The sequence below is a fragment of the Temnothorax longispinosus genome, chromosome 11, assembly GCF_030848805.1.
Source record: "Temnothorax longispinosus isolate EJ_2023e chromosome 11, Tlon_JGU_v1, whole genome shotgun sequence".
Classification (NCBI taxonomy): Eukaryota; Metazoa; Arthropoda; class Insecta; order Hymenoptera; family Formicidae; genus Temnothorax; species Temnothorax longispinosus.
Genome location: NC_092368.1, coordinates 5,201,265 through 5,221,372, shown reverse-complemented (window position 1 = coordinate 5,221,372; position 20,108 = coordinate 5,201,265). Strand labels below are relative to the sequence as shown.

The window sequence follows — 20,108 nt, the reverse complement described above, 5'->3', positions numbered from 1 at the left end:
CGTTACATATCTATCCAGTTCCGCAACAATGTATGAATGCAATTAACCCTCAGGGTACGGACTGGGTTAGCGTAACCCGAGCGAATTTTGAAAGTAGCGCCATTTCAAAGGAAGTGAATGGTGGGGGTCCGTACCGGGGGGGAAAAATCTTTGAGGTAACTACTTATGTGAGCGCCAAGGGGCAGCGTCAGTCTACGCTTGGTTCTCAAGCCATACGATTTTAAAAATTGAACTCGGGTAGTCTACACCGTAGTCTAGTCCGTACGGAACGTTACAAAATCCGTGTTAAAAAAAAAAAAATTGTGTTTTTCGAATATTTGCTGCAGTAGAGTATTCTGGTATGTATAATTTACTATTTTTAATATACTTTTATGCATTCTAACCTCAAAATAATCCTCTGTAGCATACCAGCATAACGTATCCGTGCATGCATGTTATTTCTCGAAGAGTTGTGCTACTCTTAGCATAACTCTTCGTACGATGCGTCGAATAACGATTTCTAATATTTATTTTTACGATTTATCATTGCAGAGTTTTTTTGTGAAAATGGCATCGCGTCGGAGAACTCGGAGTGTTGCAGCTCTCGAAAAATTATACAGAGAAACCGAGGATGAGAGTGTAACTGAAAACGCCAGCGACACCGATGACGCCGAGATTGAAGAAGAGGAAAGTTCCCACGCTTCGGAAAGTGACGCTGATGAAGATGAAGCAGATGAAGAGTCACTGGCAAGCGAAGGGTCTGCAGCAGCTCAAACAACAGGCGCCCCTCCCCGCAAACGAGGCCGACCGTCATACCTGCGCTCCAAAAGCGGGCACAAATGGTCTCTCTCTGCACCGGAGCAGAGAGGTAGGTCACAAATTTTGTATGAGCCTGCGACTAAAGGTAATGCAATGAACGCTAAAACTCCACTTGAAGCATGGAGTGTTTTATTTTCCGATGAAATACTTGATATTATTGTAATACACACCAATGAAGAAATAAGTAGACAGATCGATGTGCTCAAAGAAAATAATACAAGGATTGACGCATCAGTTCACAAACCGATCGATATAGTTCAATTAAAATCTGTTTTTGGATTGTTATATTATGCTGGTGTTCATAAATCAAGTAAATGTAAAACTATCAATTGGTGTGGCGTTCATTGCATGCCTTTATTCAAAGCTACTATGCCGAGAAACCGCTTTACATTTATACTAGACTGTTTACGCTTTGACGATAAAAATACACGAGCTGAAAGGAAAGTAAATGATCGTTTTACACACATAAGAGAAATTTGGGATTTGTTTATAAAAAACTGCATGGATAATTATGAACCAAGCACTAATACTACTATTGATAAACAGTTACTTTCCTTTCGAGGTCGTTGTATCTTCAAAATGTACATACCTTCAAAACCAGATAAATATGGTTTAAAAATTATATCATTGAACGATGCGAGTACACATTATATGATCAATGCGATTCCTTACTGTGGAACTGTAACCGATCGATTAGAAGGTGAACCTATTCCAACTTACTATGTAAGAAAACTAAGCGAACCAATTTATAACACTGAGCGAAACATAACTTGTGATAACTGGTTTACTTCATATTCGCTTTTAGAAATGATGAAAAAAGACTATAATTTGTCTCTGATAGGAACAATAAAAAAAAATAAACGAGAAATACCAGCTCAATTCAAAAGTGTATCGAAAGATACACCGAACATCCGATTTTGCTATTTAGATAATAAAACGTTGCTTTCTTATAATCCTAAAAAGGAAAAGATTGTATTAGTTATATCTTCTATTCATGAAACGGGCAAAGTTAATGAAGAATCGGGAAAGCCGGAAATGATTGAGTTCTATAATAAGACAAAGGACGGCACAGATTGCTTCGATTTCAAATGTCACCAGTACACTACAGCTAGAAAAACTTTTAGGTGGCCTCTTAGATCATTTTATGGTATGTTAGATCAAGCTAGTGTAAATTCTTTTGTCCTTTACAATCTAAATCAAAGTAACACTCCAATGAGAAGAATGGAATATATAATGGAACTTTCTATGCAACTTGTAAAACCTACGCTAATTAAAAGATTAGCTACTCCTACGTTGCGATCAAATCTGCGTAGTATGATTAAAGATTTTTTGGATGCGCGCGATTTACCAGAGGAAATGGACATAAGAGATGAGTTGGTTGATAATAAAATGTCAAAACAAAAACGCTGTAATTTGTGTCCTAGTTCTCTGGACCGTAAAACTTTTTACAAGTGCCTAAGATGTGACAAGGCTATGTGCAAAGAACATATAGCGAAAATATGCTGTGAATGCGGAAACACCGTGTAATTCTCTCTTTTTTTTTTTTAATTTTATACAATAAAAATTTTATTTAATAATCAATTTTTGTTATTTATTTATATTATACTAATCAACAACATCCAAAAGAACTATTTTTACTTTAAGATATTTTTTTTTGCGTTATTACGATATGTAAATCAAGCAAGTAACGTTATATCGTTATCGCAAAAAACGGGTATTTTCATAGTTAAAAAAAAAAATACTTTTTGGAATGGATCAAAAAACGAATTCAGCCATTTCAAAGAACAACTTTTTAGCTTTCAAACGCGACTTATAAAATGTCGATATCTTTTTTTTCCATAAAGTTATGCAATTAAAAAAAAAAAATTTTATGAAAATTTTTTGAGAATTGTTTAAATTTTTAAATGTATCTTTGTTTAAACAAATAATGTAATAAATCTATCAACGCTATTGTATTTTTAAAAAAATTTCCGATCCAAAAAAAAAAAATTGTTTCAACTGACAAATTACAGCCCGATATACAGTCAATCAAAGTCGCCCTAACCCATGTCCGTACGGAACTTTATATAGTCCGTACCCTGAGGGTTAACATTGATATCAGGATGAGATTTTAAATAACGAGATCTTTATTTACAACAGAACTTACGGTAAGAATATATTTTTCTAGTCACTCTCAAGAGTCTTTAGATAATTCATTTCCTTTCGACTCCATTCTCATCTGCCTCTCAGAAGTGTATTGTTTCATCGCTCGCTCATACGCGCTGTCTTCCGACAATCCTTCCTGCTACCGATTAAGTATATTGTTAGCGTTATTGAAAAATTAATTTAATCAATATATTAAGCAACTGGCATACCTTTTTTATCGTTTCGTACATGGACAGGAAGTTTTGCGTGGCGGATTTTACATTTTCGTTCGCCAAATTGGTAGCCGGTATAAAGCTCTGATCTCTATGGAACCTTCTGCAGCGGGAAATGTTGCTTAATAGTATTTACACAGCACAATATAAATATTTTATTGAACATGTTAAGACATGTCTTACGCTCGAATAAGGTCCTCCTCATAAAAGATTGGCCTGACAGGTTTCTTTGGCAGCCGTCTGTCGTATCTAGGTTCATATTTCGGTGGGAAAGCCTCGTACACCGCCACCCACAACGGCTTGTCTTCCTCTATCAGACCTTTGCCTTTCAATAACGAGGCAATTCTGAAACACGCATTCCATTGTGCAGTAACGTACAGTAATTATTATGAAATGTTAAAACCAGCAATTTTTTAAAAAATCTAACTTCTAGAAAGGATGACGCGATACGTAAGCAATTTAATCCGAATCTTCACGTCCAAAAAGATTCTCCAATCAATTCGAAATAAATTAATAGAACGTCGGCGATTTCTTTCTGCAGCGTTTCTGTACAATCGGTAAATTTAATTTCTAAAATTCTGACAGGAGAATGCGCAGGGCTCACCTGGTGTATATCGTGCCGATTTTCTCCAGTCTGCTTTGCGCCATCGTGTATTTCCCTCGGCGTGACGTTCCACGAACGGATTTTAAAACCAAGGCTCGACCTGGTGAACCGGGCGACTTGATCTAACCTCTCTAACCTCTCACACACCGAAATCAAAACATGCCGTCGCCATTTCTAAAAAACGTTGGCAGTCCGAGAAACCTGAGGGTGAGTCCCAGTCCCTAGGACGAGCACGTGGACCTGCTGGGGTCTTTCCGAGCGACGGTTTGGCTCACGTGACACGTGCACGTTTTCCCGCGCAAGTGGCGGAGGGTGGCTTTCAAAGCTCCTCTCACGATTATTTTATAGAGTTTACAGCGTGACAAGTGTTGATCACCCGCCGCGGAGATGGATACGGAAATCGATCAGAACCTGGAGCAGATAACGCGCGAATATGTCGACTTCCTGGACGACGTGGTAGGCATCGCCAGAATTTTTCTTATTGTCAATGTTTACTTGGCCTTTAATTCTCCATAGTCGGATCTCTTGTTCGTGGAAGACAGGAAAACATTTATTAAATCCTTGAGACTTAAAAAATATAGATATTTAGATGAGTACCTGATGTCAAAGTCATGGCGTTATAGAGGATTAAATGCCACTCCCGTGCCGTAATATTTGCATTTTATATTTTGCATTTGCTTGACGCTTCCATGACATTCTTGTGCTTGTTAATCTTGCAGGAGGACCAAGGCATATACGCCACAATGGTTAAAAATATGATTCAGGACGAGAAGTACAGACTGGTTGTAAACATCAACGATTTGAGAAGAAAAAATCCTGCCCGCACGGCGAGGTATACAATAAATTTGGTTTGCTTTGACTCTCAGCATACATTGTAAAGTGTTAGGAATAATTATGACAGCCGGTCGTGTGTTGCAGTCTGTTAAACAACTCCTTCGAGGAGCAACTGGCGTTTCAGAACGCTCTGAATCAATACATCTCGAGCGTGGACATCGATTACGCCAAGGGCAACAAGGAATTCTTCGTAGCTTTTGAAGGCAGCTTCGGAAACAAGCACGTAACACCGAGAACGCTCACCTCTCGTTACCTGGGTAACTTGGTGTGCCTGGAGGGTATCGTCACAAAATGCAAGTATCTGAGAGAAAAGTGTCAAGTTTAACTTCTGCTCAGACTTGCAGAATTTATCTGAGAGTCTAATCTTATTTTAATAGATTTCTGTAAATCTCTATTTGTATATATCAAATTTATTAAGTTTTGTGCAATTTATATTTATGAGAATAACATCATTTCTAAAATAAAAATACTTTTTAGGTTCATTGGTACGACCAAAAATTGTGAGGAGCGTCCATTATTGCGACGTCACCAAGACAGTCCTGGAGAGAGCCTATTCAGATCTGACTTCCTTGGAGGCTTTCCCCCACTCTGCTATTTATCCGACTACTGTAATTATTCCTGCTATTTGAATAAAATATAAAGGAGCGTTTGCTGTTCAGTGCTGGAGACTGAGTTTTTTCGCGTTGCAGGATGAAGATGGCAATCCGCTTGAAACGGAATTCGGTTTGTCGACCTACAAGGATCATCAGACGCTCACCATACAAGAAATGCCGGAGAAAGCTCCAGCCGGTCAGCTACCACGAAGCGTGGATATAATTTGCGATAACGATCTTGTGGACTTGTGCAAGCCTGGAGATCGAGTGCAGATTGTCGGAAATTACCGGTGTCTTCCGGGAAAACAGGGTGGATACACAACTGGAACTTTCAAGTATGTTTTAGACAAGACTCGAGGATTGTTTCCCAGTTTAATTGGGTCGCATCCCTTATTTATATCTTTTTCATATCATAATAATTATCGTATAATTGCGTAGGACGGTCCTAATTGCCAACAACATAATGCAACTCAGTAAAGAAGCCAATCTTGCGATCTCCCATGATGATGTAGCTATGTGCAAGAAACTGGCGAAGCATAATCCCTGCAAAAATATCTTCGAACTTCTCGCCAAGTCCCTTGCACCATCCATACACGGCCATGAATATATAAAAAAAGCGATTCTGTGCCTTCTCTTGGGTGGAGTAGAGAAGATCTTGCCAAACGGTACGAGGTTGAGAGGGTAAGTTTTCAGAGTTCTTCATAATTTCATACTGAAAGAAAGACTTCAATATTCTCAATATCTGTGGCTCAATTAAAAGATATGTAACTTATTCAACAGTTATTTCTTAGTAAATTTAAACAGCTTAAATTTTAACAATTCAACACTTAAGAGGCTTAATTACAGGCTTGATTGAAAATATATTTATAATTACATATAAAAAAAGTTTAAGAATTAATAGTTAATTCTTTCTGCTCCAAGGAGCAGAAGTTTTGCCTCTTTTTTTTGCCTATCGCAATATTTACTCTAACGATGGTTCTAATATAATTCAAATTTTTTTATATATTACAGAGATGTAAACGTATTATTAATTGGAGATCCGTCGGTGGCCAAGTCACAACTATTACGTTATGTGTTGTGTACCGCTCCACGAGCAATTCCGACTACTGGAAGAGGATCTTCCGGCGTTGGTTTAACGGCGGCGGTTACGGTCGATCAAGAGACCGGTGAACGCAGATTGGAAGCGGGCGCGATGGTCCTGGCGGACCGCGGCGTCATTTGCATCGACGAATTCGATAAGATGTCGGACATCGACAGGACGGCGATACACGAGGTGATGGAGCAAGGCAGAATCACGATCGCGAAGGCGGGCATTCACGCCAGCCTGAATGCGCGTTGTTCGGTGCTAGCGGCTGCGAATCCTGTGTACGGGAGAGTAAGTTCGGATCCTCTTGAAGAAGCTAATTGTATCTAATTCTTTTTAATACGAAAAAATTCAAACTTATAAAATTCTATGCGATCTATAAAATATATACTTAAATTGAATTCGCATTTTTGCAAAAATGTTTCTATATTAAAAATTGCAGTTGCTCGTATAAAGTATAATATATAATAAATAAGAACTATATGAATATTATTTAAAGAAAACTCTTTTCCTCTTCTTTCAGTACGATCAGTACAAGACTCCCATGGAGAATATCGGGCTACAGGATTCTCTGCTGTCACGTTTCGATCTGCTCTTCGTTATGCTGGACGTGATTGATTCAGATCAGGATCACATAATTAGCGATCACGTTGTCCGGATGCATCGATACAGAAGTCCTCTGGAACAAGACGGGGAGGCTTTGAGCTTGGGCTCAAAGCTGGACATGTTGACCACGAAGAATCCGGATGATGTAGCTACTGAGGAGACGCAATCCGAAGTTTATCAGAAATACGATCCGCTTCTGCACGGCCAAACGCGTTCTAAAAAGTACATTGCAATCCACTTTCATTATACCATAACATATTTCGCTATTTTGAATATGTGAGCTTCGATTCAATCAATCTTAGACGATGTCAAGCTCCGATCGCGTAAAGATTTCGTATAAAGAAATTTATCTTTCGAATTTCTTTCTCAGCGATCAGATCCTCACCATACAGTTCATGAGAAAATACATACACATCGCGCGGTGCATGAAGCCCAAACTCACGGAAGAGGCTAGCGCCGTTATCGCGGAGGAATATTCGAAACTTCGATCGGAGGATATGGTGGAATCCGATGTTGCGAGGGTGAGTAGAAGAAAAGCCCTAGACTCGTATAAAAAGATATATATATATATATATATATATATATATATATATATATATATATACACACAAGTATATGCCTGACATTTTTTTCAAATAACTTTCAGACTCAACCGGTGACCGCGAGAACTCTGGAAACGTTGATTCGGTTATCCACGGCATATGCGAAAGCGCGACTTTCGAAGAACGTGGAGAGCGAGGATGCACTCGCCGCGATAGAACTCGTACAGTTCGCCTACTTCAAACGCGTGTTGGAGAAAGAAAAGAGGAAGCGACGACGTCACGATAGCGACGCATCGGAGAACGCGGACGACTTTGATGAGGGCAGACAGGCGAAGCGCTCTAAAAGGGCGACGGAAAAGTCAGGTGAAGTCGACCCGTACGAATACGACAGTGACGACGACCATATCGAGCAAGCAACCAGAAGAATAACCAGGACACAAACGCAAAAGGCCAGCACCACGCACAAATCGCCCAGCGACAGCGGTCATATGGAGACCGATGGCGCGGAATCCTCCGTTCCCGAAACCGCGACAGCGACAGCGACGCCGACAGCGACCCCGACGATCACACAAGAAAGGTAATTTCACTCGAAGTAAATAATCCTCTGTAAAATAAACTGTTAAATTAATTATGCTTTTTGTGGAATAGCAGAATCGTTTTTAAATAATTAAATAATATAGCTTCCCCCTCGCCACTTTTTCTTTGCGTCTTAAATATCTCTAACATGGTATTTTTATACTTTTATTCTGCTAAAACCTGTTGTACCTGTTAAAACCAGAAAACGAGACGAAAGTTGTGTAGAAGATATATTCTGAACTAATATCTCTCTGATTTTAGACTCGCGGTTTTCAAATCATCGCTTAATAAGTTGTTCCAAGATCGAAGGGCTCAGAATATTCTGAAGACAGAAGTCATCGATTATCTGAACACAACGCTTTCTCTGAACTTCACACCTGACGAGATTAACGCCGCTATCATCACCATGACGGACGCAAATCAGATCATGGCTGTGGACGACTACATCTTCCTGATATAAAACGTTTTTGTAATGTTTCATTATTACAATTCGTTATTATGTTTTCACTAACTAAAGCGAGTGATATTTTTAAACCGTTAATCAAATAAAATAAAGCTGATCACTCGCTGCAACTACGTTAAATTATGAGAAACAAAAAATCATTTATTATAGCTACAGTGAATAGTTATGCTCTTTGTAATTTATGCGAGTCTTTGAGAGAGATATTTTTTATACCGTTTGTAATGTACGCTAGCGATCGAGTAATATTAATAATAAGCTGTACACGTTTACGAATAATGATATCTAACAACATTTATTTGCCCTATACTCGATAAGACAACACATTGGCACATAAACTAGCAACAATCATCAACATTCATTACAGTGATGTAAACGTAATGCGGCTCACAACGCTAAATCCATTTTCCGCTTCTGTAAATATATTTATATATATATATATATGCATAACATTCATCGTGCGTGTGTGCGTATGCGTATTATTGCGCTAACATCGATCGCGTTCCGCTAAAGGTTCGTCTCACAAATTTATTACGACGTTACTCGCACATCGTCTCGTTACAAAAAACTTACGACAGTCGTATATTTAATATAAATGCTCCATTTATCTCTCGTATGTTCAACATACACAATATAGAGAGCCGACGCACTCGTGTTTCAAAATAACTTACGCCCTCCGCCAAGTAATTCTCTCGACTGCACAACCCTCTTTTTTTCACTAAAGCGACACCCGTAACAGCGTTACTGTATTAATTAATAACAGAGGTAATATAACATCAACGGTCACGCGCTAAAATTTTTACAACTGTTCGATATCAAATCAATCGCGTGGATCTACGATACAGGCCTTTGGGACGTATTCTTGCTGTAAGGAGGAAACAATCGACGATCTGCAACGTCCTAATGTGTTTTTTTTCTTTTTACACAGAATCAGTACCCTCTTCACGACAAAAATATCTACGACGAATCGCGTCCTATGCTAATTGTACTCACAGTTGCCCTTAATAACACCATAATCGACTCTAGCTATTACCCGCGCGAATAATTAACTTCGTGTCGTACAAAATTTGCTACATACGATTGTAGTTACCTCGAGATGACGTTTTAAAAATAGCCGAATCGCACGATGCATGAATGACAAATACGCGCAAGTGACGTACGGAAAAATTCATCAAAACATACATCGAAATCTTTTAACAAACCGATATTCAAGGATTCAAGCATTTTCGTATATGGGCGATCTGTTTGACACACGGCAGTGATGTTCCGAATTCGATGCGAAATGTGTCGCGAATATGTACGTGTTTCGACAATTGTAACTCTCTCTTTCTCTTCCGGTAGGAAATCGATTCTTCTAACACGATGAGCTTCGTGGAACGTATAACGAAAAATTTGAACGTTTTAGCTCGCTCTGTGCACACTGCCTTGGGCGTAGCAAAATATTAATATAGTTCTCAGCAGTGAAGGTGGCGAATTACGGTCGAAGCTCAACGCGTTAAAGTTCCTCGAACTTGTGATTAAAATTATTAGGCACATTCCACGTTTCTCCCTGGATCTTCCTTCTCGCTGGATGCAAAATTCTTAGGCTAAGAATTCGTCTTTTATACAATTGCTAAAAGTAGGAATCCTCACTTCACAATCTGCTGCGATCGTAATTATTCACGATCCGTAATTTCGGAAAGTTCAGAGTTCGTCCTCGCTGGACTCGCTGCTGTAAGCTAACTGCTCCTTCCACCATTCTCGAACTTCCAACATGACGCTGGAAACTTTAGGCGCGGTTGTTTTGTTGCTCAACGCCTCCCGTTGCTGCCTGCTCTGCTCCGTATTCTCCGTCAAGTGGTGGTGCAAATTATTTTTCACCATTGCTGTAAAAAGTAATCCGAAATAATTTGGCGCTAATAAAATTGACAATACGATACATCGTACGAAAGCCATACGATCGATTCAGCTTACATGGCGGTCTGCTATTTCTCTTCTTTGACGCTGCGATCTTATCCTTCTCGGATCGAACGGCTGCGGGATCCGATAAAGTCGGTGCTAGGTACTTCCTTCCCGAAGCACTTCCTATGCTGTCCGATCTTGGAAGCACCATAGGTTTCTTGGCCCTATACTTCGGGACTTCGACATCCTAATGGTTGGAAAATCAACAAAATAACTTGAATTTTCATTGTTTTTTAAACCATAGTGATGATGCGAATTCTAGCATAGCAATATTTTAGGAATATAAAATATTATCTTAAAAGTTTTTTAAACAAAAAATGTTACTGTTGTATGTCGTTAATTTTTTAATTGTAATATAAAAGTATTACATTTATTTTTAGCGTTCACACTTTTCTACAGTAAATGCTCGAGTAGTGAAGCAAATAAAATGTAAGTTAAAACGCACCTTTGTTTCAATCTCCTCCTCACGATCGACGCTAACTTCCTTGCCTTTCTCCTCTTTACCCTTCTCTATATCTTGAATGAGCATAGCTGCATTATTTGTAGCGCGAAGCCCGGCGATAAGATTGTTTTGTTTCTGCAAAAAGAAAAAGCGATTATTATTTCCCTAATGCGATTTTAGATCAAATTATCCTCACCGCTCGTATCTTCTTCAAGCAGCCCTGTAACCAAGTTCTGATAGTTTGCTTAGCGACTTCCTCCTCGATTATGTACTCGAATTCTTCTCGTGCAAGAAGTTCCTCCAATTGAAGCGCTTTCCTTATGTCCACTGAGCGGTACGATAACATACTAAAAAATTCTTCAATTTAGAAAAGTATTGACAATACAATTCAAAATATTATAAAAGGTTTCATATTGTCCTTTATATGAGTAAAAATTTCAGATCGAAAGATGTATAAAAGGGAAAAAAAAGAAACTCTGCGCGTCTTATCGTATCAAAGATCTGAGAAATCTGAGCGTCTAAGAATTTTACTTGAGAAGCTGCTAAATGTTTAATATTATATTCACAATCCGTTTTGTGGAATTTACTTAATAACATCGTGAAAGGTAACGTCTTCGCCATTGTGCAATCGTTCCAATTCGTAGCACATGTATTTGAAGAGCAGGCGATCCTTTTGCGGATCAGTCTCCAATCTGCCCTTCAACAACCGCAAGATAAACTTCACCTAAAATGCGCTAACGTCAGCATTTGCTCCTTACAGATTGCGTTTTGCCAATATAACGAGGATTCTGATTCGAGATAAGACCATACCCGCTTCACCGGTATAACACCTTTCTGATGGTTATCAACGACGTTCCACGTGTTCTGGAAGTTCCTTATATCGGCGTACGATAACAACGCGTCTTCTTCATTTGAATAGAATAGGGAAAAGTTCTCCATGATAATAGCTGTTCGAAAAGAAAGATTTTTAATCCTTGTATTAAATCACTGTAGAAAACTGATTACAAAATATATTGTTACGATTTCTCTTTTAATGTAATCTACGTGATTTCGTGTAAGCTTTCTTGATGCACAAGTATGTCGTATACGTACCCACTAAAAGATTCAAGACGATGTAAGTGATGATGACGTAAAAGGTGCAAAAGTAAATTAGAGAAGCGTGGAAATTGCCGCAGTCCGTTTCCCAGTAATTATCCGCCGGCGTGCAATAGGGTGGCTGTATCATGCAGTCGTGCATAATTTTGTTCCAATCCTCCCCCGTCACTATGCGAAAGAGCATCGCCACGCCAGTAACCGGTGATTCGAAATTAGCGCGTCTAGATTGCAAAGAGATTACTTCTGATGTACCAAGCAGAGGCAGGGCAAGATGAAGAAATATTGTAGAGTAAAAGAAAAATTTAGTATTATTTTGGAAAATCCATATAAAGATTGCGTGTGTATTCTATATATTTACACATCTTAAAATCTCGTAGATATTTTTCTCACCTTCCTATGCCTTCTCCGTATTTCACCGTGCCGAAGATTATGGTGCCGGCTAACGCATAGAAGAAGACAAGGAGAAACATGCCGAATATGATGAAGAAGCTCTTGCAGACAGACACACCAACCGTCAACATCAGCATCTTGAGAGTGGTGTGTTTGCCGGTGATGGTGAAGAATCTCAGGATCACGACCATAAATCCAATTACATAGGACAGATCGTTCTGAAAACAATATAATAAAACAAAATGACACCGTGGGAGTGAACGACGAGTGGTAGGCGAAAGAAAGGTACGATGTAAAGGATTCTTGAGTATACCTGCATCGTGCAGTGTATGATGATCCAGATAACGCCCACGACTGTCACGAGCAAATCGTATCTGTTTCTTCTGGACTGCCAATAGCCACGTGGTGTAAATGCAATAATTTTCATGATTACTTCCACGAGGAAGACCAGTGTCAGAATCGTGGAGACTGTAGCCAAAGCTTCCGTGTGTTTCTCCTCGAGTCTCCACTTCGGGTGAGCAGGATAAAAAAAGAACAGAAAGCAAGATAGCAGATTAATTATTGGCCTTAAAAAATATCTACTGGGTCTCATGTATCTATATCTGAAAATTACTTTGTTCAACTTACAGAAACGCACAGAAGGGCGCTGTTCATGAGCACCATTGCGGCGATGAACCTCTTGAAATAAATGTTCTGCGTGATGTCATAGATAAAAGCGCGAAACATCTTGCCGTCCGGCCTGGGTGGTAAATGCAGCGGTTGGGCAATCTTCAGACGTTTTTTCAAGTCGCACCTACATCCCAACAAAAATTCGCAATCTGTAAATCGTGATAGAAATCGCGACATTCGCTGATCAAATATGCGACGCCTCACCATCGTCTTTGATCGACCGTGAGCAAAGCGGTGCCTTTATTCTCAGAGTAATTCGCGATCACGACACCCACGAACAATGTCAAGCCGATCATGCAACCGAGGAAAATATAAATGTGTATATAGATTGAGTGAAGCTGAAAAGAGAATGCAATGAGATATTGACGGATACGATGGAAATAATATTCTTATCCCAAACTTTGAAAAGATAATTACTTACAGGTCCAAGAGCCTTAATAAGGACGTCCCGCACGTCAAGCCAGCCTTTGAAAGAAAGCACTTCGAACAGAGCCATCATAGCGTCGCCAATATTATCAAAGTTGAATCTTTTAGGATTAGCCCTGAAAAATACGTATAAAATTAGTACGACGAATAGGTATGTGGTATCTTTATATTAGAAATGTTTATAATAAAGTACAGCTAATATTAGTCAAAGAAAATTTTCCGGAATTATATGACTTAACTTACCAAACGCGCGGTACCAATATGGATGGATAACTCTCGTTTTTTCCCGGTCGCAGTTTCATCTTCGTCACGAACACTCGTCTCATAAATACACCGACGCACTCCTCGCGCTTCAAAATCGTGGGATCGTTGCATCTTGCTAATCTACCACCATACAGTTGTACTCCGTAACTCGCGAACATGAACATCAGCAGGAACAGTAATGTCGATACCTGGGTAAAATATTCATTCATTAATTTGTTTCGCTATGTCCACGTCGTTTACGGACTGATCCTTTCTAGAAATAATGATGTGTTTAAAATCTCCAAAGCAAGAACAGCATTTACCAGCAGAATTTCCTTGAATCCTCTGCACAGCTCGTAAACGACCTTTCTCATGTGCGGTACAAGGGTGAAGATTCTTAGCGGTCTGACGCATCGTAATATCATCAGTAGCTGCGCTCCAGAATTCGGTGGCACGCTCTTCGGCATCCAACATAAGAATACGAGACTTACCTGCAACAATGTGCATGCGTTTATTACATTACATATATACATATGTACAGAATCATTATATGTCGTAATTATTCCTTACAATTTGTCACATATAGATGCTGTAATTCATTATATATATAGAATTAAATGAGATATTTTGTACTGTAGTCAAATTTGATATTTCCAACATATTAGACGCACAATGTAAATGAAGACATCTAACACAGAAGCAACATCCTTGATGTAGGCCTTGGGCGTGAAGAACAGACCGTCCGCCAAGATCTTTAACGCAAGTTCGATGCTCATGCAAATAACGAAGCAGTATTCGGTGACCTGCAACGCCGGTGTCTCCATCACGCGTTTTCGCGGCGTCTCGAACATCATCGAGATGCACGACAACGTCGTGATAAATATCATTACCCAGTCGAGATATGTCACTAAACCGAGGAAATTGCTGGAAGAAAGAGATACAGAATTCGCCAAGTTGGCCCACTTTGCTTCGCCCATGACGGGACAATATATCTTAATTTTGCGATATTTACTGCAGACTCTTGTACTGCACTTTCCTTTCCTTGCCCGTCAAAGGATCCTTCAATCTCGCGTCGTATCTCGCATAGACAAACAGCTGGCAATATTTTCGGAATTTACTTTCGCGAGGTACCGCGAACAACGGCGTGTCGAAGAACGGATGATTCTCTCGCAAATCATCTTCGCGTTGATTTCTGGAATGGAAACAGAAAGAACAGATTGTGTGAGATTATGGAAATTCCAGAAATCGCGCGCGTGGACATAATCTAGATACCTTCGCATCTCTGCCTGCTGCCTCTTAGCTTGCAGCAACTTGATGTCTAAGTCGTGCGGCCTACTACGCGACGAACTGACTCTGTTTATTCCCCCTATGTCACCGTTTTCCATGAGATGCTCGTACGTCTGTTTGAGCTTGATTGATCCACTTCGGACACTTCTTCTGATTGATCTGTTTTCGTCATGCCATACGCAAATAGAAACCATAAGATAAATAATTGAGAAAACATAAAATAATCGATGTCTTTACGACATTATCTTTACGATATTAAAGAATGTGAATAAATAATAATTTAGAAAAAAATTGCCGTTGGATCTTTAAGTTGTCCCGGTTCTTTAATTTTTAAATTTATAAATCCAAATTCTTTTGAGATTTTTTTTTATCAACAAGTATATCTATCTCATTCTTACTTTTTCGGATCGATGCGAAGCTGCTTGGCGCCACTCACAGTACCCTGCGGTTTCAGAAGTCCTTTTCCTGGTACTGGAATCATGGCAGAGTCTCCCAAGAGAAGCCTCTGATTGTTGGAATCGCTATATAACGCAGAAAGACTTAAAATCTAAGTCGTAAACTTCGTGAGATGTAATAGCGAATGATATTTTACTTACTTTATGATATAAATAACGGACGCTTTCTTCAGATTAGTAACAACGCTTCTCACCTTCGGCGGATTGTTTAAGATTTTCACCGGTCGTTGCTTTCTATACACTATTTTCGAGTCAAAAGTTTCATTAGTTCTCTTTGCACCTTCGTTTTCCTCGTCCTCCACTTCAAGCACGAATTGTCGCATAAAGCTCTCGCGCACCTTAGGAAAGATAAGTAATAACTCGAGTACTAATTCAATCCATTCGAACAAAACGAGATTGTTTTACAATCTTAAAGGTATAAGACATTGAAAATCTATCTCTTTAACAAAATTAAAACCTATTAAAACAACAATCAAAATAAATTTCACATTTGGTGAAAAAAAATACAAGTTTTAATAATAATTACAATTAGTGATAAAATTATTCGCGAATATATTTACCTTCGGTAAATTGAAATCTGACGGCACTTTGTGAAGACACGTCATTTGTGGACTGTCTGGAAACTTTTCGAAGATTCTCAATCTGAACGGCAGGCTTTCCTTTATCTCGGCACTTTGTTCGCGAAATTTCAATTGCTTCAGTTTCTTAATGTCCTCGTCCAGCTCGAGATTGTCGAGAATTACCGCGACGAAAAGACTCAACACGATCTGATGGGATAATTAAGCATTAATTAAAACCGTGGCTTGTATCGCACGAAGCAGATTTTGCGCGATGGTTACCAATGTGACGAAGAGATGGTACAAGATGAAATATACTGCAACCAGCGGTGCTACCGTTTCGTGGGTTCGTAACATAGTTTCATCCATTACGTCGACCCAGGCTTCTTGCGTGAAAATTTGGAACATGGACATAAACGCCTGGAAATTTATATTTTAGCGGTTTAAGTAAAAAAAATCGCGTAATGACAATTTGCTAAAAGTAAGTATAAGTGGCTCACCTCGGGAAAGGTTTCGAACTTAGTGAAATCGCAGAGGAAACAGAAGAGTTGCATGGAAATACTGGAGGATATCACCAGCAGGCACATGGTAAAAATAATGAGGCTGCCGAGCTTCTTGCCGGGGCCGAAAATCTTATAGACAAAGTCCTCCAACATCGGCGATGCCTTAATGAGCCGGACCATTCTGAGAACCTGTCCGCATAAAAATATGATGACAAATTAAAGATCTCTCATTGTTCAAATGTTTGAATTTTTAGAAGTATAAAAAAATCAGTTGAGAGTTTAAAACGCGCGAACAAGTTAAAAAGAGCATAGGTTCGTAGAAACAAAATTCAGAAAATGAAGCGACGCGAAAGACGAGAGGTCAGATAAAGGTAGAAACCTGAAAGTAAGTGAATCCAGAGAGATAGAAGAACGGAAGAATGTGTATAGTCGTGCCAATGGCAAGCAGCAGTTCGAACTTGTGAATCGAATGCTTGTAATAACTCCGAAAGCCCAGGCACCATATCTTGAAGAGGGTCTCTAGGTCCAGCAATATTGTGAAGACAATCTCGGCCCAGTAATAATTGTCGTAGTACGTATGCCTCGGTTTCTCGTCATGCTTGAAGCTCATCGTCGCGGTGGTGATACCGTTCGCCAGAATCGCGCACATTACCACCGAGCGAAAATGCGGCGACTTGAGGATGGTGTGACAGAGCGGAGAGGCTAAACCCCCATGCTTATTCTCATCTAATGTCACTAATTTCCAACCATTGTCATCTCCGGTCAATATCTGTAACAATAAAATAATTAACAAAGTAAATGTATATATCAATTATCAATAAAATCATATTGTTATTCGCCTAAAATTATTTTTAAATAATGTTCACGTTTTTATAAAAAATACACGTTAACTTTAAAGTAAAATAAAAGATGTTTTTTTTTCGAAGATATATTTTTTTGACACAACCGACCTGCGATGCTGAACTGTTGCTGATGTGTCCTCTGACGCCCCACATTTGTTGGAACTGCACTCTGATTTCATTAAAAGTCTCCGTGATAACAGCAATGAAAACGTTCTTCACTAACCAGGCCAGGAAGAATATCATCGTGCTGAAGTAAAGAACCGCGCGCCATGCCGGTAGACTGTCGATCGCGCGATACATGATGAAGACCCATCCTTCCTGAGAAGCCGCTTGGTACACGGTGAAGATACTGGTAGCTAAATAATCAAAGTTCAGAATCAAAGTTTCAGACAATGCTTGCAATGAGATTTTAATATTTTAATTGATAAATGCTGTGTATTAAGATTAAGTTTTCGCATTTCTAAGGAAAGAGTTAAATTTGACATATAAAAGATATACATATTTCGCGATAAAATTGCACTCGATAAATTATATTTATAATCTTGTATTTTTAAAGCTGTTATAATTATTATATTGCATATATAAGAATACAAAATATAGGATATAAGATGTAAAAGGATAGTAGATTTATTGTAGCTTCAAGAAGCTGCAACAAATGTTCCAGAAAATTAATTAGTTTTATAATATTTTCAGAGGGATGATACAAAAGTCAATAGATTCGAAGCGCAGAGGAACGACAGGGGTGTAGTAAAATTAACATTAACTACCAAACTCGTCAAATCCATTGAAGCCTATGATATACTTGGTCAATTCCAGCTTCATGCAGATCATTCCTTCAGGGCATTGATATCCGGATCCAGGATCGGTGGAGCAGAACGTATCGGGAATAGCCAGGCTGTTGATCGTGATGTAATGGGGCTTGGTTGTGTTCTGCACGCAGTGATTTTTCAGTTCGCCGAAGAATTGCACACCCAGGAGGCCATAAAGAGACATGAAGAACAGGAAGAAGAGCGTTACGTTGTAGATCTGCTGACTCGAGCGTCTATAAATATAAATTATATTGTTAGTAATCGATAATATTAAATTAAATTAATAGTTGCTATTAATACTTTGCTTTTTATCTAGTTTTTAAACAACACAAATTTTTTACGTTAATCGCCAGTGCAACTTTCTTACTTGAAAATCTGATTGATTCTGGCTTTGGGCATCGAAAATTTGAGGAAGACTCGGAGGAAGCGTATCATGATCAGCGGCCGTGGTGCCCGCATGATCGAGGCGTAACTAAACTTTATAAGGAAACCCAGCATCTCGAACATTTGCAGGATCACAGATAACCAGAGGAAGATCACCATACTCGCGTCGAATTGGCACCAGTGGTCTTTCAAATAAGACTTATCCCTCTGCAATTAACAATTTCATTCTAACTTATTGTAAATTGTCGTTACAATTGCATTAAAATTGTATTCTTCGTTTTATAATGTTGCTGGTGTAATAAAAAATAAAAAAATTTAATTGCTCTTCGGTTAGGTATCTCCTCAGTCATAATATCCTCTTTGATAAGGACTTCACCTTCAGTATTCCCCGTATGTGCATCTTGGCGATCATCTCGGCGGTGAACAGAAACGTGACTATCAAATCGCAAATGAAGGTAACGTATTGGAGGGACGGCACTTTCTCAAATGTTTTCGGGGTGTTCAGGCAAACGGAAGTCAACGAGACTAGGGCGCAAAATCGCATCAGCCTCCTCACCCATAACTGCAATCACGTAAAGAAATTTTCAGGAAAGATCTGAGAAAAGGAAAACGGCACTTTCGGGACTCGGGCAATTTTCTTATCTCATCCCGAGTCGATCCGTGCTTTTCTGCTCACCTTGTTGACCCACTCTATGTCAGCGCTCTCATTGAGGGACTCCTCCGGACCGTAATCGGCCAGGACGGGTTCCCCCTTGAGGCTCTGCTTCCGCCCCAGCATCATAATGGGGATTATGTTCGCAATGGTGAGGCCTAGAAATAGGGAACGAACATTTGTGGCCGAAATTAGACATGCCATTATATACCAATAAAAACAATTATTAGAAATAAAATTATAATTGACTGGGTAATTATACGCATTGCATCTGTTCTCGTTCTACATTTTTGCTTGTACGTTCGATGACATATATTTTATCAACTACTTTAAAATATATGTGTTATTAAATTAACAATCCTATATAGAGCATAGTACATAGAATTTCAAACGTTATATGACATAATTATTAATAAATATTTAATTTCCAGTAATACTTTGGAAGAGACACGTATCATTATATTGTATAAAAAATAATTTATATTCAAATTACTTGTCATGTTCGAAGCATAATATAAAATAATAATTTAACATTAAAATAAAAATGACAATCAAAGAGGAATCTAATCTAATTAAAAAATAACTTGAAAAATTTACGAAAAACGGTGTGTTGTTCGTACATCATCAAGAGATTTACCTTTCTTTTAGCTGTTCACGGAACGACGGACACTGCCTTTACGGCAATTTCTATAGACTACATCTCGATATAAAGCAACGATAAAGCTCAACATGTAATAAACATCTCAGAGGTAATAACAAGCTGGCAATGTCGCGGCGAACATGTTTCGGCCGTGTCGCCAGCACGGCCGAAAGTCTGAGCGAACGGGCATGAGCAGTATGCGCTCTCCACCTCCTGTGAGAAAATCAATATTTCACTATTCCCAAGCGCGCGAATTTCCAGAAATCCTTCCAGATTTAGTTTAATTTTGCCCAGAAGATATCCCCGTTTAATTAAATCA

At 39.0% G+C, this 20,108-nt stretch overlaps 4 protein-coding genes across 8 annotated transcripts; 2 read left to right on the top strand and 2 right to left on the bottom strand.

Annotated features, from left to right (window-relative positions):
- The first annotated feature begins 125 nt into the window (after positions 1 to 125).
- LOC139822504 (piggyBac transposable element-derived protein 4-like) lies at positions 126 to 2,794 on the top strand. Its single transcript, XM_071794283.1, has 2 exons — positions 126 to 338; positions 532 to 2,794. Exon 2 carries the CDS (start codon positions 547 to 549, stop codon positions 2,323 to 2,325), a length of 1,779 nt encoding a protein of 592 aa, XP_071650384.1. The 5' UTR covers positions 126 to 338; positions 532 to 546; the 3' UTR covers positions 2,326 to 2,794.
- A 112-nt stretch (positions 2,795 to 2,906) lies between these two features.
- Positions 2,907 to 3,949, bottom strand: Mrps23 (mitochondrial ribosomal protein S23). Of its 2 annotated transcripts, none has more exons than XM_071794305.1 (4): positions 3,760 to 3,949; positions 3,339 to 3,500; positions 3,153 to 3,258; positions 2,907 to 3,079 (listed from the first exon to the last, which is right to left on the bottom strand). In XM_071794305.1, exons 1-4 carry the CDS (start codon positions 3,801 to 3,803, stop codon positions 2,972 to 2,974), a joined length of 420 nt encoding a protein of 139 aa, XP_071650406.1. In that variant the 5' UTR covers positions 3,804 to 3,949; the 3' UTR covers positions 2,907 to 2,971. The 2 variants fall into 2 exon arrangements, with proteins under 2 accessions (XP_071650406.1, XP_071650405.1); XM_071794304.1 differs by having other exon boundaries at positions 2,941 to 3,082.
- Positions 3,950 to 4,027: 78 nt separating this feature from the next.
- On the top strand, positions 4,028 to 8,898 carry Mcm3 (minichromosome maintenance 3). The gene is made up of 11 exons (XM_071794276.1): positions 4,028 to 4,215; positions 4,479 to 4,591; positions 4,678 to 4,886; positions 5,071 to 5,201; positions 5,283 to 5,521; positions 5,625 to 5,867; positions 6,198 to 6,561; positions 6,794 to 7,098; positions 7,247 to 7,397; positions 7,523 to 7,995; positions 8,256 to 8,898. Exons 1-11 carry the CDS (start codon positions 4,147 to 4,149, stop codon positions 8,452 to 8,454), a joined length of 2,496 nt encoding a protein of 831 aa, XP_071650377.1. The 5' UTR covers positions 4,028 to 4,146; the 3' UTR covers positions 8,455 to 8,898.
- LOC139822497 (sodium leak channel NALCN-like) lies at positions 8,731 to 20,101 on the bottom strand. 4 transcript variants are annotated; one of them, XM_071794262.1, is made up of 29 exons: positions 19,787 to 20,080; positions 19,174 to 19,307; positions 18,874 to 19,059; positions 18,481 to 18,704; positions 18,072 to 18,346; positions 17,413 to 17,660; positions 16,842 to 17,231; positions 16,460 to 16,651; positions 16,242 to 16,379; positions 15,963 to 16,169; positions 15,544 to 15,740; positions 15,346 to 15,486; positions 14,933 to 15,106; positions 14,673 to 14,852; positions 14,332 to 14,584; positions 13,984 to 14,151; positions 13,661 to 13,869; positions 13,413 to 13,533; positions 13,196 to 13,329; positions 12,950 to 13,115; positions 12,636 to 12,830; positions 12,323 to 12,540; positions 11,930 to 12,153; positions 11,648 to 11,784; positions 11,425 to 11,561; positions 11,034 to 11,184; positions 10,841 to 10,972; positions 10,408 to 10,582; positions 8,731 to 10,319 (listed from the first exon to the last, which is right to left on the bottom strand). In XM_071794262.1, the coding sequence occupies exons 2-29, from the start codon at positions 19,276 to 19,278 to the stop codon at positions 10,138 to 10,140; spliced, it is 5,259 nt and encodes a 1,752-aa protein (XP_071650363.1). In that variant the 5' UTR covers positions 19,279 to 19,307; positions 19,787 to 20,080; the 3' UTR covers positions 8,731 to 10,137. The 4 variants fall into 4 exon arrangements, with proteins under 4 accessions (XP_071650363.1, XP_071650364.1, XP_071650366.1 ...); XM_071794263.1 differs by having other exon boundaries at positions 15,346 to 15,468; positions 19,787 to 20,078; XM_071794264.1 differs by lacking the exons at positions 8,731 to 10,319; positions 10,408 to 10,582; positions 10,841 to 10,972 and having other exon boundaries at positions 11,404 to 11,561; positions 19,787 to 20,101.
- Between the last annotated feature and the right edge of the window lie 7 nt (positions 20,102 to 20,108).

Excerpts from the sequence above, each read along its gene's own strand:
- LOC139822504 (XM_071794283.1), top strand. The coding sequence starts at position 547 with ATGGCATCGCGTCGGAGAACTCGGAGTGTTGCAGCTCTCGAAAAATTA.
- Mcm3 (XM_071794276.1), top strand. The coding sequence starts at position 4,147 with ATGGATACGGAAATCGATCAGAACCTGGAGCAGATAACGCGCGAATAT. Across the intron at positions 6,562-6,793 it reads CGAATCCTGTGTACGGGAGA|TACGATCAGTACAAGACTCC; the intron begins GTAAGTTCGGAT and ends CTCTTCTTTCAG. Across the intron at positions 7,996-8,255 it reads CCGACGATCACACAAGAAAG|ACTCGCGGTTTTCAAATCAT; the intron begins GTAATTTCACTC and ends CTCTGATTTTAG.
- LOC139822497 (XM_071794262.1), bottom strand. The coding sequence starts at position 19,278 with ATGATGCTGGGGCGGAAGCAGAGCCTCAAGGGGGAACCCGTCCTGGCC. Across the intron at positions 17,232-17,412 it reads GCAACAGTTCAGCATCGCAG|ATATTGACCGGAGATGACAA; the intron begins GTCGGTTGTGTC and ends TTATTGTTACAG. Across the intron at positions 14,853-14,932 it reads CAGCAGGCAGAGATGCGAAG|AAATCAACGCGAAGATGATT; the intron begins GTATCTAGATTA and ends TTTCCATTCCAG.
- Mrps23 (XM_071794304.1), bottom strand. The coding sequence starts at position 3,803 with ATGGCGCAAAGCAGACTGGAGAAAATCGGCACGATATACACCAG. Across the intron at positions 3,501-3,759 it reads ATCGGCACGATATACACCAG|AATTGCCTCGTTATTGAAAG; the intron begins GTGAGCCCTGCG and ends TGCGTGTTTCAG. Across the intron at positions 3,259-3,338 it reads GAGGAGGACCTTATTCGAGC|AAGGTTCCATAGAGATCAGA; the intron begins GTAAGACATGTC and ends TTCCCGCTGCAG.